Below are 17,672 nucleotides of genomic sequence, written 5' to 3' on the forward strand. Positions count from 1 at the left end.
GTTAAGAAAGCTTATGGGGTGTTAGCTTTCATAAGTCGAGGGATAGAGTTTAAGAGTCGCGATGTAATGATGCAACTCTATAAAACTCTGGTTAGGCCACACTTGGAGTACTGTGTCCAGTTCTGGTTGCCTCACTATAGGAAGGATGTGGAAGCATTGGAAATGGTACAGAGGAGATTTACTAGGATGCTGCCTGGTTTAGAGAGTATGCATTATGATCAGAGATTAAGGGAGCTAGGGCTTTACTCTTTGGGGAGAAAGAGGATGAGAGGAGACATGATAGAGGTGTACAAGATAATAAGAGGAATAGATAGAGTGGATAGCCAGCGCCTCTTCCCCAGGGCAACACTGCTCAATACAAGAGGACATGGCTTTAAGGTAAGGGGTGGGAAGTTCAAGAGGGATATTAGAGGAAGGTTTTTTACTCAGAGAGTGGTTGGTGCGTGGAATGCACTGCCTGAGTCAGTGGTGGAGGCAGATACACTAGTGAAAATTAAGAGACTACTGGACAGGTATATGGAGGAATTTAAGGTGGGGGGTTATATGGGAGGCAGGGTTTGAGGGTCGGCACAACATTGTGGGCCAAAGGGCCTGTACTGTGCTGTACTGTTCTATGTTCTGTGTTCTATGTTATTGTGTGTTGCTATGGATCTCCAGCATCTGTAGAATCTCTTGGGTTCCTGGTCTTTATTCACTTTTGTTTGAATCTTATTTCAGAATCAGAATGGGTTTGTTGCTGCCCTCTTGAAGACCTTTGAACAAGCAAAGGTAAGAGACTGGTTATGGAAATGAACGAAACTCTTTAGTTAGTCAGTTAGTTAGTAGCATGTAGAATATATAGAGAAACAAAAGAGAAATCTACTATCCTTTCATGTAGAACATTGTCAGAGCACAGAGCACAGAGCAGAGGGTCTGTTTTACAACTTGCAGAGAAGAGCATGGATTTCCTACTCAGTGAATGTGGCTCTGGCCCCTGGGTGTTTGGGTTCTGGCTCCTGTGCAATGGGGACTAAACTTTGTGCATTGAGGCTCTGGTCCCTGTGCAAGCTACTCTGGCCTCTGCGACTTGAGGTGTCACCTCTGCGCGTTGGGGTCTTTCCTCACTGAGTTGCACTCTGGTCCCTGTGCATTGGCCTCTGGTGATTTGTCTCTCTGTGTTGGGATATGTCCTCTGTGCATTGGAGTCTAACCCCTGTGCGATGGGCTCTGGTCCCTGTGCAAGCTGCTGTGGCCTCTGTGAGTTGAGATGTTATCTGTGTGCATTGGGGTCTGGCCCCTGTGCGATGGGCTCTGGCCCGTGCTAGTTGGGGTCCTGCTGCTGTGTTGAGGGCTGGCCCCTGCACATTGGGGTCTTTCCTGCTGAGTTTGGCTCTGTCCCCTGTGTGTTGGCTTCTGGGGGCTTACCTCTCTGCATTGGGCTCTGCCCCCTGTGCATTGGGGACTTGCCTCCCTGAGTTGGGATATGTCCTCTGTGCGTTGGAGTCTAACCTCTGTGCGATGGGCCTCTGGCCTCTCTGAGTTGGACTCTGGCTCCTGTGCATTGGGGACTTTTCTCTCTGAGTTGGGATATGTCCCCTGTGCGTTGGGATATGTCCTCTGTGTGTTGGGGTCTAACCTCTGTGCATTGGGCTCTGGCCCCTGCGCATTGGGAACTTGCCTCTCTGAGTTGGGATATGTCCTCTGTGTGTTGGGGTCTAACCCCTGCGCATTGGGGACTGGCGTTTGCGAGTTGAGGTGTCATCTCTGTGCTTTTTAGCTCTAGCCCCTGTGCATTGGGGACTTGTCTCTCTGAGTTGGGATATGTCCTCTGTGCGTTGGGGTCTAACTTCTGTGCGCTGGGCTCTGGTCTCTCTGAGTTGGGCTCTGGCTTCTGGGTGTTGGGTTGTGGCCTTTGAGTGCGGGTCTGAGCATAACGTTTTGCAAAAGCAAAAACAATAAAAAGCTGGAAACACTCAGTAGGCCAGGCAGCATCTTAGAAAAATGTTATAGTTAATGATAGCTAATGTTTCCCAAATACTGTTCGGCCCGTGGCAGGTATCCACTTACTTCCTTCAGCACATCAGCTCGCTAGTGTCCTCTGTCCTGGGCCAGTCTTTCAAATTGTCACCAATATATCCATCTTCGAAGAACATTCATCATTGCAGGGATGAGGTCTTTGGAGCTTCTGGTGGTGTTGCTGTACCTCTGGGTGTTTACGGGATGGGATTGCTGGCTCCATGTCCAATCCTCCTCCTTTCGCAGCCAGGCTTGGTACTGTCCGTGGCAGAGTTGTGTGTACCCAGCATGTTCTTTATTTTTAATTTCTAATTCCCATCATCAGCAGTGATTATTCTGATTTTACCAGAGTTCCTTTGTGAAGGATTTTACTTTTCCTTTTGTCTTCACCTGTTCGCTTGCAGAGGGGGAGGGTAAAACCTCTGAACGGCGTGATTAGCTTCTTAATCAGAATCAGGTTTAATATCACTGACATATTGAATTGAATTGACTTTATTTCTTACATCCTCCACAAACTTGAGGAGTAAAAATCTTTACATTACGTCTCCATCTAAATGTGCAATGTGCAATTTATAGTAATTTATAATAAATGGTATGCACAGCATGTGAAACTTGTTTTGTGGCAGCAGTACAGTGGAATACATAAAAATTACTATCAGTTAGAAAAAGAAATATTAAGAGAGCAACAGAAGAGCAAAAAAGTGAGGTAGTTTTCATGGCTTCATGGGCTGTTCAGTAATCTGATAGCTCGTTGAGTGTGTGTCTTCAGGCTGCTGTACTTCCTTCTCGATGGTAGCAATGAAAAGTGGGCATGTCTTGGGTGATGGGTTTCGTTAATGATGGATGCTGCCTTTTTGAGGTATTGCCAATTGAAGATGTTCTTGATGTTGGGAGTCTGGTGCCCATGATGGAGCTGACTGAATTTACAACTTCCTGCAGCTCTTTCCAATCCTGTACAGTGGTGCCCTCATACTGGACGGTAATGCGGTCAGAATGCTCTCCACAGTATGCAGATTTAAGGTGAATGGGACGCGAATTATAAGGGAGTTGAGAAAAACTCAGCTTTGAGGGTTATTGGGGTCTAAAACTTCTGCCTAAAAGGGTGGTAGAGGCAGAAACCCTGAGCACATTTAAACAACATACTGTACCTGCCTGAGCACTCAATGACTAAAGTTGGGTCTACCTGAATCCTTTGCTGCTCATTCGCTGCAGCTTTCTGAGATTCCTCGGTCATGTTCCTTGGTGCCAAATGGCATCCAGTAGCATCGCTTCCGTAATCTTCTCATTGTCCCCAAATGGATCATCTGCTCCTAATTATGTAATTTAGTGTAGTGCTACATTTGAGTATAAACATCACACGTCATGATCTAATTATTCCATTAATCACACTGATTTATATTATGGTTAATAACAGATAACAAAGCACTGTTTCCATCTCTGTGGAGATCACAGCGAGTCAGCAACTGGAGTATTTTGCCAGAATTGCCTTGCTGGCCTGTTTGCAGTAATGCTTTTTCTCCACATTCCAGCCATTTTGTCAAAATGTTTTAGCTGTGTTAATGTTGCAATCCCATAGTTATTGTCAGTTTGGCTATAAGTTCTCTCACAGTTTCGCTGGATTGGACATACTTTGCCCTTGCACATCCACATGTTTTCCACATTCCTATTATTGGATTCGGGTTGTGAGGATATCCTGAGGTATTCATTATGGACTGTGCCTTTAAAAAGAGAGAGAGAGTGTACAGCTGTACAGCACAAACAGCTTGTTGCAGAGAGAGAGAGGGTGCTTACAGTTTGTTTGGGACTTATGTAAGGACACTGCCAGCTTCTGAGCTGCTACAGAGAGAGAAGGGAGAAGCTACTTGATGGACAGAAGCTACTTGATGGACAGCTGGTGTTCAGCACAACAGTATTTAAACCAGTGTAGTTGCTTGTTTCGCAGGACACGCAGATGCACTAAGGTGTGGTGAAGTTACTACTATCCTTTTCAGGTGCCCACAAGTGTGGGACTGAGGATTGGTTGAGAGGAATCGATCTGTGATTAGTGCGTGAAAGTGTGACCCTGTGGAGTCTACCAGTGTGTCTAACCTTTGCCTGGGTTGGTAGATTATCACTTGAAGACAGCGCTCTTAAGTTGGTCAAGTTTGGCTAACTGGGAAGTTTCAGAGGACAACTGGAAGAATCGATGGCATTGGCTTACGTGGACAACAAAACACCTCTCTCTCCACCATTACTCAACTCAATAATACGAATTGAACTGACTGTATCCATTTATCCCCTAAGCTTGGCTTTTATATTTCCACACTTATATATGCATGAACTTTGCTAACCTGTTTGATTTATCTGATTTTTATATTACTGTATTGCGTAGTTACTAATAAAATAGCTTTAGTTAACAGCAATACCAGACTCCAGGGGTTTTTCCATTTCTGCTGGTTCTTTAATCCGTTACAGGGTACGTAACAGGATGTAGAATTGTTCTTTTTAATGCAGTTTAATTTTGCAGAGGACTTTTTTTCCCTCTGGTGTTCTTGTTTCTTGTAACACTGAATAAAACGGCCAAAAGCAACAAGTTTTATTTCTCATTCTTGACTTCCAAAGAACCTTGGGATCAAAAACACAGCAGAATCCAACAATATCACCAGACTTGCAGTCGACTGCACCACCCTGTGAAAGAAACACCAACTTATTTGCAGTCAGAGTGAATTTATAGTTAATCAACTGTAAATCAAAGATCATTGACTCAAAGCCTCAATTCCGTTTCCTTCTTTGCAGATGTTGCCTAATCTATTAAGTAATTTCATAATTTTCCTGTGTTTGTTTGAGTATCTTTTGCCTTCTCTTTAGGATAATGTCGACCTGAAGGAGATCATCTGCTGTACCAAGCCTTTATTAAAGCAAATTCCAATTAGCAACATAGCCCCTCATTGGACAGACCTACAGAGGAACACTGCTCTCACGATACTACTAGCTCACTGTAAGTGTCATTCTCAACAATCTTCAAACTAATACTCTATTAAAAACACACATACACAAAATGCTGGAGGGAACTCAGCAAGTCAGGCAGCATCTATAGAGGGAAGTAAACAGTTAATGTTTTTGGCCAAAACCCTTCATCAGATCTCAGCCCAAAATGTCAACTGCTTGTTTCTCTCCATAGGTACTGCCTGACCTTCTGACTTTCTCCAATATTTTTGACCGTAAGACATAAGAGCTGAATTTTGACCATTTGGCTCATCAGGTCTGCCCTGCCTTTCCATCATGGCTGATTTATTATGCCTCTCAACCCCATTCTTCCACCTTCTCCCCGTAACCTTTGCCAACCTCTGCTTTAAATATACTTAATAACTTGGCCTCCACAGCTGTCTGAGACAATGAATTCCACAGATTCATCACCTTCTGCCGAAAGAAATTCCTCCTTATCTCCATTCCAAAGGGACGTCCTTCTAATTTGAGGCTGTGTCCTCTGGTGCTAGACTCCCTCCAGCGGAGGAAACATCCTCTCTTTGCCCACTCTGTCTAAGCCTTCCAATATTCAGTAGACCGATGAGACTTCCTCATACATTAACCCTTTCGTTTCTGGGATCATTCTTGTGAACCTCCTGGACCGTTCCAATGCCAGCACATCTTTTCCTAGAGAAGGGGCTTAAAACTGGAGAGGTTTGGATAAGTACATGGGTTGGAGTGGTCTGGAGGGCTATCGTCCAGCTGAGGATCATTGGGACTGCAAAATAACAGTGTGGGATGAGGGCCTGTTCCTGTGCTGTTGTACTCTATGACTCTTATGTTTCTCCACTGACACTGGATCAAATGACTAATCCCATTTTGCTGCTTTTACTTTGGATTTCTATCATTTGTATTAGCTGACTGGCGGCGTAGTGGCATCAGCGCCGGACTTCGGAGCGAAGGCTCCCGAGTTCAAATCCAGCCGGCTCCCTTGCATGCTTTCCATCCGTGCTGGGCTGAGCATCGAACTAGCAACTCGGCCTCGTAAAAATAAGAAAGCCTGTTAAAAACACCGTCATGACAGCGTCCCGATGACTCCATTCGGAGTTAAGGGCTTTCTTCTTCTTCTATCATTTGCAGTATTTTCCTTTTGGACTGTCAGGGCTTTCTGTGGTTATATCACCATTTCCAATCTCCTTATATTGTTTCTGGGTATAAAGGCCAGTGGTTTGGTTAACCTTTACTGTGTCATTTTGGTATTTGCTCAAGGTTCAAGTTTAATGTTGTCACAGGCATAATTATCCAGAGTATAAATGCCGTGACAATTAGTTTTTTGTAGCAGCAGCACAGTACGTTACAGGACAAGGGCAAACCTACACGGTAGCGTAGCAGATAGCATAACACTATTACAGTGCCTGCTACCCAGGTTTAATTCTAAGCACTGCCTGTAAAGAGTTTGTACGTTCTCTCCATGACTGCGTGGTTTTCCTCCGGTTATTCCGGTTTCCTCCCACATTCCAAACACGTACTGTATGTTAATTGGTCACGGGTGGAATTGGAAGGTGTCGATTCATTGGACCAGAATGGTCTGTTACTGTGCTGTATCTCCAAATAAAATAAATTTTAAAAAACTTAAATTAACATAAATTGCATATAACTTACATGTATGCAAAATAAACAACAAAATGACACTAATGCAAGATCGAAAGTGAGGAAAACAGAATATTGTCTCAATTGGTCACCCTCCTGGCTTCACCCCATCATCTACCAGCTTGTACTCCTTCCCCTTCCCCCCATCTTCTTATTCTGGCCTCTCTCTCTTCCTTTCCAGTTATGATGAAGGGTCTTGGCCTGAAATGTTAGCTCTTTCTTCTACTCCATAGATGTTGCCTGACCTGCTGAGTTCCTCTGGCATTTTGAGTGTGTCTTGGCCTTAATTGGTGTTTGGCTTTTCTCAGTCAGTTCAGGATGGCAGTGGGGAAGAAGCTGTTCATGAACCTTCGGTTTTGGAAGATTTGATCTCTCCTGTTTATATTTTTGTCACTCAGAAGGTAGTGTGAATGCCAGGTCTAAGGTAGATGACCTTGCATTTACACAGATGGAGATGTATTTGCTGCAGTTTTACCCAGCAAGAAACTGAACAGGGAACTCCGTAGTGCACATGCTTCCAGTAATCTTGCCTTAATGACTGATCATCACATTTACCAACTGAACTGCAGGAGTGCACGTTACTTATGGATAAGTTGGCACAGTTTGTTGTTCAGTATTTGGAGAACATGTTGTTCTCTTCTAAGTACACAGTCTGGTACAGCCTCATTCACAGCCATGAGATGCCAAGTTACTGCATAGACTATTTAGAACATAAACCATTACAGCACAGTACAAGCCCTTCAGCCCTTGATACTGTGCTGACCTTTTAACCCACTCTTAAGATCAATCTAACCCTTCCCTCCATTTTTCTACCGTCCATGTTCCTATCTAAGAGTTTCTTAAATACCCCAAATGTATTTGCCTCTACCGTCACCCCTGGCAGGGCATTCCACACACCCACCACATTCTTCGTAAAGAATGTACGTCTGATATCTGCCCTCTATTTTCCTTCAATCACCTAAAATGATGCCCCCTCATATTAGCCCCCTCATATTTTCACACTGGGACAAGTCTCTGGCTGTCTACTCGATCTCTGCCTCTTATCATTTTCTACTTTGTTTAGTTGCAGATTATATAAAGAAATTTGCTGATGAGGGGGATTCTCTGCTAAATGATTTTGAACGAAATTGTGAATGTAATAACCAGGTAAGTACTTCGATGTTTCCTGTTATGTTACGGATCAGTTCCTTGCTCTACACATGTCATGTTCATTACCAGGAAGGTCCCCTGTTCTTATCGTCCCTCGTTTCATCCAACTCCCATCTAAAAAACAAGAGGCAAAGAAAAGAAGGAATTCAGTGGGTCAGGCAGCATTTTGGAGAGGAATGAAGAGTCGAGGTTTTTGGCTGAGACCCTTCAGGAGAAGAAGAGAATGGGAAGAAGTACAAGCTGGCAGGTGATAGGTGAATTTGATTGAATTTTTCAAACAGCAGACTTAACATATTTTTGCCTTGATCCCACATGTTTATAAATCCATTGCATTGCAGGTTATTTTCCTGACTAGTCAATGAATTCTTCTTTATCTACAGAGGAAGGAGAAAGAATTTTCCCATTAATCAATGATCAGTGCTGCAAAATTTAATCCCTTAATTTAGAGCAGGGGTTTCCAATTTGAGGTCCACGGATCCCCCCCCCCCCCTCCAGTTAATGGTAGGGGTTCATGGCATAAAATAAGCAACACTCACAACACACCGGAGGAACTCAGCAGGTCGGGCAGCATCCGTGGAAAAGATCGGTCGACGTTTCAGGCCGGAACCCTTTGTCAGGACTGTAGAGGGAAGTTTGAAAAGGCAGTTTCAAAGGTAGTGTCCCTCTACAGTCCTGACGAAGGGTTCCAGCCCGAAACGTTGACGATCTTTTCCACAGATGCTGCCCGTCCTGCTGAGTTCCTCCGGCGTGTTGTGAGTGTTGCTTTGACCCCAGCATCTGCAGATTATTTTGTGTTTACGATTGGCATAAAATAAGGTTTGGGAACCCCTGATTTACAGCAAATGGTAATAACATTTGTCCTGATGAGGGGGTCTTGGCCTGAAATGTCAACTTTTTTAACATTTCTCTCCGCAGATGCTGCCTGACCTGCTGAGTTCCTCCAGCATTTTGTGTGCGTTACTCTCAATTTCCAGCATTTGCTATTCTCTTGTGTTTTGGCAAAGAAGAGGGCTATGTACTGTAGATAATGAGTATCTGTAATGGATATGGATAATACCAATAATGAATATTGATAATAGAAGAGATGAGCACAGTACTGAGAAATGTTCTTGGCTCAGGAGATCATGATGTAAGCCTGGAATTGGCATGGGTGGAGCTATGAAAAGGCAAAGTGTAGAAAACTTCGGTGCTATTTCCAGCCAACATTTAGGTCAAGGTGCATATAATACTGTAATGTTGAATCAGGTTCATGGGTCTAGCAATTGAGACAGAAATTGCTGACTTTGAATAAGTATACTAATCATTTATTTTCAAACAGTAAAAATTTGATCAGACATTCATGTTCCTCAAGTTACAGAAACTACAAAGCTGAATATTCAACAAGCATACATACCTTTAACAAACATACATACGCAGAGCATACCTTCCCAATGGCCATATGCACTGTTTGCTATAAATAGAGGGAGAGTGAATCTCCCACACGTGCTGTCTATATACGCAAGATATTTGAAACTGGACATCAGGCAGCTACCCAATGGGAAAAGCAGCTGCAGTTTCTAAGCTAACCAATCACGATGGAAGCAACTTTCACCAATCAGAATAAGCCATGCCTTCCCACAGACAAATAGTGATAACTTCACTCACCCCATCACTGAATTGTTCCCACAACCTATTGACTCATTTTCAAGGGCCTTTTGTCTCATGTTCTCGATATTAGTTGTTTGTTTATTTATTTATAATTTTGCTTTTCTTTTTGTATTTGCATTGTGTTCTGTTTTGTACTTTGGTTGTTTGCCCACCCTGTTGCGGGCAGTCTTTCATTGATTCTATTATGTTTCTTAGCTTGACTGTATGCACACAAGAAAATGAATCACAGGGTTGTATATGTTGACATATTTCCAATTTTGATAATAAATTTGCTTTGAACTTTGAATCAGGTTTATTATCGCTGTTGTATGTCATGAAATTTGCAGTAATCATTGAATCTACGTTTAGACTGGATAATGAAAATGAAGGGGGGGATAAGTTTATGGAATCTACACCAAATGATTTTCCAGATGAATATACATGTATTTCAAAGTTCAAAGAAAAATTATTATATATGTACTTATATATCACCATATACAACTCTGAGATTCATTTACTTCCAGGCATTTACAGGAAAATAAAGAGAAACAAAAGAATTTTTGGAAAATCCTACATAAACATAGACTGACAAACTATGCAAAAGAGGACATATTGTGCAAATAATATATAAAAAAAAAAGTAAATCAATAATACCGAGAGCCTGAGTTGGAAAGAGTTCCTGAAAGTGAGTCCATAGGTTGTGGAATCAGTTCAGAGTTGTGGTGAGTGAAGTTATTCATGCCAATTCAAGAACCTGATGGTTGAGGGGTAATAACCTTTCCTGAATCGAGTGGTGTGGGTCCTTAAGTCCTTTTACTTTATACTTTATTGTCGCCAAACAATTGATACTAGAGCGTACGATCATCACAACGATATTTGATTCTGCGCTTTGCGCTCCCTGGAGTACAAATCAATAGTAAATATTAAAAATTTAAATTATAAATCATAAAAAAAAAATCCTTGTACCTCCTTTCTGACAGCAGCAGTGAGAAGAGAGCAAGGCCCAGAAGGTGGGGGGCCTTGATGATGAATGCTGCTTTCTTGTGACAGCGCTCCTTGTAGATTTACTCAATGGTGGAGAGGGCTTTACCAGTGATGGACTGGGCCGTATCCACTACTTTTTGTTGGCTTTTCTGCTCTTGGGCATTGAGGTTCCCATACCGGGCCATGATGTAACCAGTTAGGATACTCTACACTGTACATCTATAGAAGTTCGTCAAAGTTTTAGCTGACATACTGAACCTATGCAAACTTTTAAGGAAGTAGAGGTGCCATTGTGCCTCCTTTGTGATGGCTCTTATGTCTACTACTGGGGACTTCTGGAACTAAGTAAGGAAAATGACAGTGAAGATTGTGCAATAAGAAAAGGTAGGGGGTCTTGGGAGATTGACCATTGTATGAGGGAATCAAAAACAGAATCTGGTTTAATATTACTGACATGGATAATGGAATTGATGGCTTTGTTGCGAAGTTTGCAGACGATATGAAGATGGGTGGAGGGGCAGGTAGTTTTGAGGAAATAGAGAGGCTACAGAAGAACTTAAATAGATTAGGAAAATGGGCAAAGAAATGGTAGATGGAATACAGTGTTGGGAAGTGTATTCTTATGCACCTTGGCAGAAGAAATTTCTTAAATGGAGAGAAAACACAAAAAAAAACTGAGATGCAAAGGGACTTGGGAGTCCTCATGCAGGATTCCCCAAAGGTTAACTTGCAGGTAGAGTCTATGATGAGGAGAGCAAATGCTATTCAATTCAAGAGGACTAGAATACAGTGACATGCAAAAGTTTGGGCACCCCTGGTGAAAATTTCTGTTGCTGTGAATAGTTAAGCGAGCAGAAAATGAACTGATCTTCAAAAGTCATAAAGTTAAAGATGAAACATTCTTTTCAACTTTTTAAGCAAGATTAGTGTATTATTTTTGTTTTGTACAATTTTAGAGTGAAAAAAAGGAAAGGAGCACTATGCAAAAGTTTGGGCACCCCAAGAGATTTGAGCTCTCAGATAACTTTTACCAAGGTCTCAGACCTTCATTAGCTTGTTAGGGCTATGGCTTGTTCACAGTCATCGTTAGGAAAGGCCAGGTGATGCAAATTTCAAAGCTTTATAAATACCCTGACTCCTCAAACCTTGTCCCAACAATCAGCAGCCATGGGCTCCTCTAAGCAGCTGCCTAGCACTGTGAAAATTAAAATGATGCCCACAAAGCAGGAGAAGGCTATAAGAAAATAGCAAAGTGTTATGTAATTAAGAAATGGCAGTTAACAGGAATGGTGGAGGTCAAGCTGAGGTCTGAAAGACCAAGAAAACTTTCTGAGAAAACTGCTCGTAGGATTGCTAGAAAGGCAAATCAAAACCTCCGTTTGACTGCAAAAGACCTTCAGGAAGATTTAGCAGACTCTGGAGTGGTGGTGCACTGTTCTACTGTGCAGTGACACCTGCAGAAATATGACTTTAATGGAAGAATCATCAGAAGAAAACCTTTACTGCGTCCTCACCGCAAAATTCAGCGTTAGAAGTTTGCAAAGGAACATCTAAACAAGCCTGATGCATTTTGGAAACAAGTCCTGTGGACTGATGAAGTTAAAATAGAACTTTTTGGCCACCATGAGTAAAGGTATGTTTGGAGAAAAAAGGGTGCAGAATTTCATGAAAAGAACACCACTCTAACTGTTAAGCACAGGGGTGGATCAATCATGCTTTGGGCTTGTGTTGCAGCCAGTGACACGGGGAACATTTCACTGGTAGAGGGAAGAATGAATTCAATTAAATACCAGCAAATTCTGGAAGCAAGCATCACACCGTCTGTAAAAAAGCTGAAGATGAAAAGAGGATGGCTTCTACAACAGGATAATGAACCTAAACAGGCCTCAAAATCCACAATTGACTACCTCAAGAGGTGCAAGCTGAAGGTTTTGCCATGGCCCTCTCAGTCCCCTGACCTAAACATCATCGAAAATCTGTGGATAGACCTCAAAAGAGCAGTGCATGCAAGACAGCCCAAGAATCTCAGAGAACTAGAAGCCTTTTGCAAGGAAGAATGGGCAAAAAATCCCCCAAACAAGAATTGAAAGACTCTTAGCTGACTACAGAAAGCGTTTACAAGCTGTGATACTTGCCAAAGGAGGTGTTAGTAAGTACTGACCATGCAGGGTGCCCAAACTTTTGCTTTGGGCCCTTTTCCTTTTTTGTTATTTTGAAACTGTGAAAGATGGAAATAAAAAAGTAATCTTGCTTAAAATATTAAAGAAATGTGTCATCTTTAACTTTATGCCTTTTGGAAATCAGTTCATGTTTTACTTGCTTAGCTATTCACAGTAACAGAAATTTTGACCAAGGGCACCCAAACTTTTGCATGCCACTGTATAAAAGCAAGGATGTAATGTTGAGACTTTATAAAGCACTGGTGAGGCCTCACTTGGAGTATTGTGAGCAGTTTTGGGCCCCTTATCTTAGAAAGGATGTGCTGAAACTGAGAGGATCCAAAGGAGGTTCACTAGAATGTTTCCAGGATTGAATGGCTTGTCATATGAAGAGCGTTTGATGGCTCTGGACCTGTATTCACTGGAATTCAGAAGAATGAGGGGTGACCTCATCGAAACCTATCAAATGGTGAAAGGTCTTGATAGAGTGGATGTAGAGAGGATGCTTCCTGTGGTGGGAGAGTCTAAGACCAGAGGACACAGCCTCAGAATAGAGGGGCGTCCTTTTAGAACAGAGATGAGGAGGAATTTCTTTAGCTAGAGGGTAGTGAATCTGTGGAATTCTTTGCCGCAGGCAGTGTAGAGGCCAAGTGTTTATGTATATTTAAGACAGAGGCTGATAGATTCTTGATTGGTCAGGGCATGAAGGGTTACGGGGAGAAGGCAGGAGAATGGGGCTGAGAGGAAAATTGGAACAGCCATGATGAAATGCAGAGCAGACTTGATGGGCCAAATGGCCTGATTCTGCTCCTGCACCTTATGGTCTTATGGACATATGTCATGAACTTTGTTATTTTGCAGCTGCAGTACAGTGCAATACATAGAAAAAAAACTAAATTGCAATATGAAGTACATATGTAGCACTCAGCTCTATCAACTCACGTTTGCCTAGGGGAGACTGCCGTCTGCCTGCCAAACTGTGTCTACGTTTGCGTAGATGCTGTGTAATGCACCCCGGTACAAACCCACAATGTAAAATATCAGACAGTACACAATGTATGATTAAGTGATTACACTTTGTAACTCTTTTAGGTGGTGTGGTTAGTAGAAATAAATAACACAAAGGCGCCACTCAGTAAGTTTATCAGTCTTGTGCACAAGGTATAATTCGTTGGAGTTCATGCCTTCCCGATCAATCCACAATCAACCTCTGAACCTCCGACAGCATCTGAACCGTTTGATTCCGATATCCACCGTCCGGGAACTGCCAGCCGCTCCCACACTCGCCCTTTTTCTTTGCTTGCCTCGCTGAAAAGACTGTGAACTCTCTTGGTCCCACCATACAAGATAGCATAACAGGTAGTCTTTGGTTAGTTCCCTGATATCTGTAACTTTAACCCAAACATCGCACTCCAAAGAAACATTACCTCATCATTTAACATTACAGGGAAGCCATTTCATATAACACAACAGAGAAGCATTTTATTATAACACTACAGAGAAGCCATTTCATTAGTCTTTGCAGTTTACATTACTGAGAACCCTGCACATATAAAAATTAAATTGTATTACTAATGCAAATGAGAGCAAAAAAAGTGAGGTAGTGTTCATGGGTTGGCTTATTGTTTACTCAGAAATCCCATGGCAGAGAGGAAGGAGCTGTTCCTAAAACATTGATAGTGTGTCTTCAGTCTTCTTGATGTTAACAATGAGAAGAGGTTATGTCCTGGGTGATGGGGGTCCGTAATGATGCATGCTGCGTTTTTGAGGCATCGCCTTTTGAAGGAAGGTGTCTTCGATGTTGGGGAAGTTAGTGCCCATGATGGAGCTGGCTGGGTTTACAGCTCTGATTCTGTGCAGTGGGTCCTACAAATCAGATGGTTAGAATGTTCTCCAGAGAACAACTGTAGAAATTTACTTGAGTCTTTAGTGACAACGAGTTTCTATGCTTCAATCCATTTTTTGGAATGGATTTGTTGTAACCACAGACTTGGCAATGAGTCATTGAGCTCTGTCTATGCACTTACTGCCTTCTCCACTGAGACATCGGGGACTGTCGGTAGGTGTACAGAAAGGCAGTGAAACCTGCAGTGGTTCAGAATGGAGTGGTTAGCTTTACAGTAATCTTGTGTGTTTTGTCATTAGAAGATTACGCATCTTCAGTGGAAAGGCGAAGACGAGGTGAGCATCAGTGAATTCACAGCTGCCATCCTCACATACAGCAAAGCTGTGGAAACAAGGTACGCTTTACCACGATGGCTAGTCGGACTGTTTAAACATGATCTTTTTCCAGAAATGTTCTTTAATTAGGTACAGGGTTAAAATTTGTCGTTACAATTTCTTGAGTAAACAGTCCTGGGGTTTTCACATCTCGCTCAACCTCAGTGGGCAAGGCCTGCTTGACTTATAGGGAAAGATTGAATAGCTTAGGACCTTATTCCCTGAAACGTAGGCGAGTAAGGGGAGATTAGATAGTGGTATGCAAAATTATGAGGGTATAGATAAGGTAAATGCAAAATGGCTTTTTCCACTAAGGTTGGGTGAGACTGGAACTAGAGATCATAGGTCAAGGATGAAAGGTGAAATGTTTAAGAAGAACTTCAAGGGAACTTCACTCAGAGGGTGGTGAGAATGTGGAACAAACTACCAGCAGCAATGGTGGATACAGGTTCAATTGCAACACTTAAGATAAGTTTGGATAGGTAAATAGGTGGGAAGGATATGGTGTGGTCCAGGTGCAGGTCAATGGTACAAGGCAGGTTAATAATTTGGCACGGACTAGATGAGTAGAAGGGCAGAAGCGCCTGTTTCTGTGCTGTAGCGTTCTATGACTGACTTGGGTGTGTTAAGAGCAGAGTGGAAGAGAATTGAATTATCTGAACTGGTTCTCTCAGGTTGGTAAATAAATCACAGCCAGAGTATTGTTAGTGTTCTGTCGCTTAGGAAGATCACATTGGTGTTGGGGTGACACCTGGATTCCAGGGCATTAGCTCATGAGAGAGGTTACACAAACTAAAGCTGAATAAGCCCAAAAGAGGAACTTGGAGAGAAACGAATCCAGGATGGGAATCTAAGATCAGACCCATGGCTCTCTTGACAGAAACTAGTGAGCATTTCTGGAGATGCAGTATGCAGAAGATTGTAATTTTTTTTCACAAACTGAACAATACTGGGTTAATTGTTATTTTTATTAACCAAAGGATGGGGTCAAGGGTGGGCATAGTGGATGGCCAACACCGCGTTCCTGTGATCCCAGGCTTGATTCCATTGAGCACTGTGTGTAGAACTGAGAAACATTCAGTGATCACCTCTTAATGAAGCTGAATCATTTTCTGGAACCCTTATGCAGGACCTCTCTAACACAGGGATTGTCATTTGTATTGTATTATAGTACTGTGTCGTACAGCACAGCAATTGGAATCTTGGCTCACCAGGTCCAGGCTGATCATCAGATTACCTATTAGTAGAACATAGAGTGCTACAGCACAGTGTGGCCCTTTGGCTCACAATATTGTTACAACCTTTTAACCTACTCTACAATCAACTATCCCTATGCTCCTAACTACCCTTCATTGATATAAGACCATAAGACATGGGAGCAGAATTAGGCTATTTGGCCCATCGAGTCTGCTCTGCCATTCAATCACGGCTGATCCTTTTTTTTCTCTCCTCAACCCCACTTCCTGGCCTTCTCCCCGTAACCTTTGAAGCCATGTCCAATCAAGAACCTATCAATCTCTGCCTTAAGTACATCCAACGACCTGACCTCCAGCTGCCTGTGGTAACAAATTCCACAAATTCATCACCCTCTGGTTAAAGAAATTTCTCCACATCTCTGTTTTGAAAGGGCGCCCCTCTATCCTGAGGCTGTGCTCTCTTGTCCTAGACTCTCACACCATGGGAAACATCTTTTCCACATCTACTCTGTCTAGGCCTTTCAACATTCGAAAAGCTTCAATGTGAACCCCCCTCGTCCTTCTGAATTCCAGTGAGTACGGGCCCAGAGCCATCAAACGTTACTCGTATGATAACCCCTTTATTCCCAGAATCATCCTTGTGAACCTCCTCTAGACCCTCTCCAATGCCAGCACATCCCTTCTAAGATGAAGGGCCCAAAACTGTACATAATACTCAAGGTGAGATCTCACCAGTGCCTTATAAAGCCTCAGCATCACGTCCCTGCTCTTGTATTCTAGACCCCTTGAAATGAATGCTAACATGGCATTTGCCTTCCTCACCACTGACTGACTCTACCTGCAAGTTAACCTTTAGGGTGTTCTGCACAAGGACTCCCTAGTCCCTCTGCATCTCAGATTTTTAAATTTTCTCCCTGTTTAGAAAATAGTCTGCATGTTTATTTCTACTACCAAAGTGCATGACCATGCATTTTCCAACATTGTATTTCATTTGCCACTTTTTTGCCCATTTCACTAATCTGTCTAAGTCCCTCTGCATCCTACCTGTTTCCTCAACACTACCTGCTCCTCCACCAATCTTCCTATCATCTGCAAACTTGGCAACAAAACCATCTATTCCATCATCTAAATCATTTATATACAGCATAAAAAGAAGTGGTCCCAACACCAACCCCTGCGGAACACCACTAGTCACTGGCAGCCAACCAGAAAAGGATCCTTTTATTCCCACTCACTGCCTCCTACCAATCAACCAATGCTCTAACCATTCCAACAGCTTTCCTGTAACACCATGGGCTCTTAACTTGGTAAGCAGCCTCATGTGTGGCACCTTGTCAAAGGCCTTCTGAAAATCCAAATATACAACATCCATTGCATCCCCTTTATTTATCCTACTTGTAGTCTCCTAAAAGAATTTCAACATGTTTGTCAGGCAGGATTTTCCCTCAAGGAAACCTTGCTAACTTGTTCCTATCTTATCCTGTGTCACCAAGTACTCCATAACCTCATCCTTGCAATTGACTCCACCATCTTCCCAATCACTGAGGTCAGGCTAACTGGCCTGTAATTTCCTTTCTGCTGCCTTCCTCCTTTCTTAAAGAGTGGAGTAACATTTGCAATTTTCCAGTCCTCTGGCACCATGCCAGAGTCCAGTGGTTTTTGAAAGATCATTACTAATGCATCCATAATCTGTACCGCCACCTCTTTCAGAACCCTAGCGTGCAGTTCATCTGGTCTGGGTGACTTA

The 17,672-nt window shown here is 42.7% G+C and overlaps 1 protein-coding gene across 5 annotated transcripts in view; it reads left to right on the top strand.

The window, feature by feature from the left end:
* Nucleotides 1-17,672, top strand: part of LOC140212721 (E3 ubiquitin-protein ligase DZIP3-like) — a 187,596-nt gene that overhangs the window by 35,742 nt on the left and 134,182 nt on the right. For all 5 annotated transcript variants that reach the window (XM_072283827.1, XM_072283828.1, XM_072283823.1 and 2 more), the window contains 4 exons: nucleotides 718-768; nucleotides 4,843-4,972; nucleotides 7,655-7,737; nucleotides 14,655-14,749. In XM_072283827.1, coding sequence (XP_072139928.1) covers nucleotides 718-768; nucleotides 4,843-4,972; nucleotides 7,655-7,737; nucleotides 14,655-14,749 — 359 coding nt within the window. The remainder of the gene's footprint in view (nucleotides 1-717; nucleotides 769-4,842; nucleotides 4,973-7,654; nucleotides 7,738-14,654; nucleotides 14,750-17,672) is intronic.

Source organism: Mobula birostris, chromosome 20 (genome assembly GCF_030028105.1).
Source record: "Mobula birostris isolate sMobBir1 chromosome 20, sMobBir1.hap1, whole genome shotgun sequence".
Taxonomy (NCBI): domain Eukaryota; kingdom Metazoa; phylum Chordata; class Chondrichthyes; order Myliobatiformes; family Myliobatidae; genus Mobula; species Mobula birostris.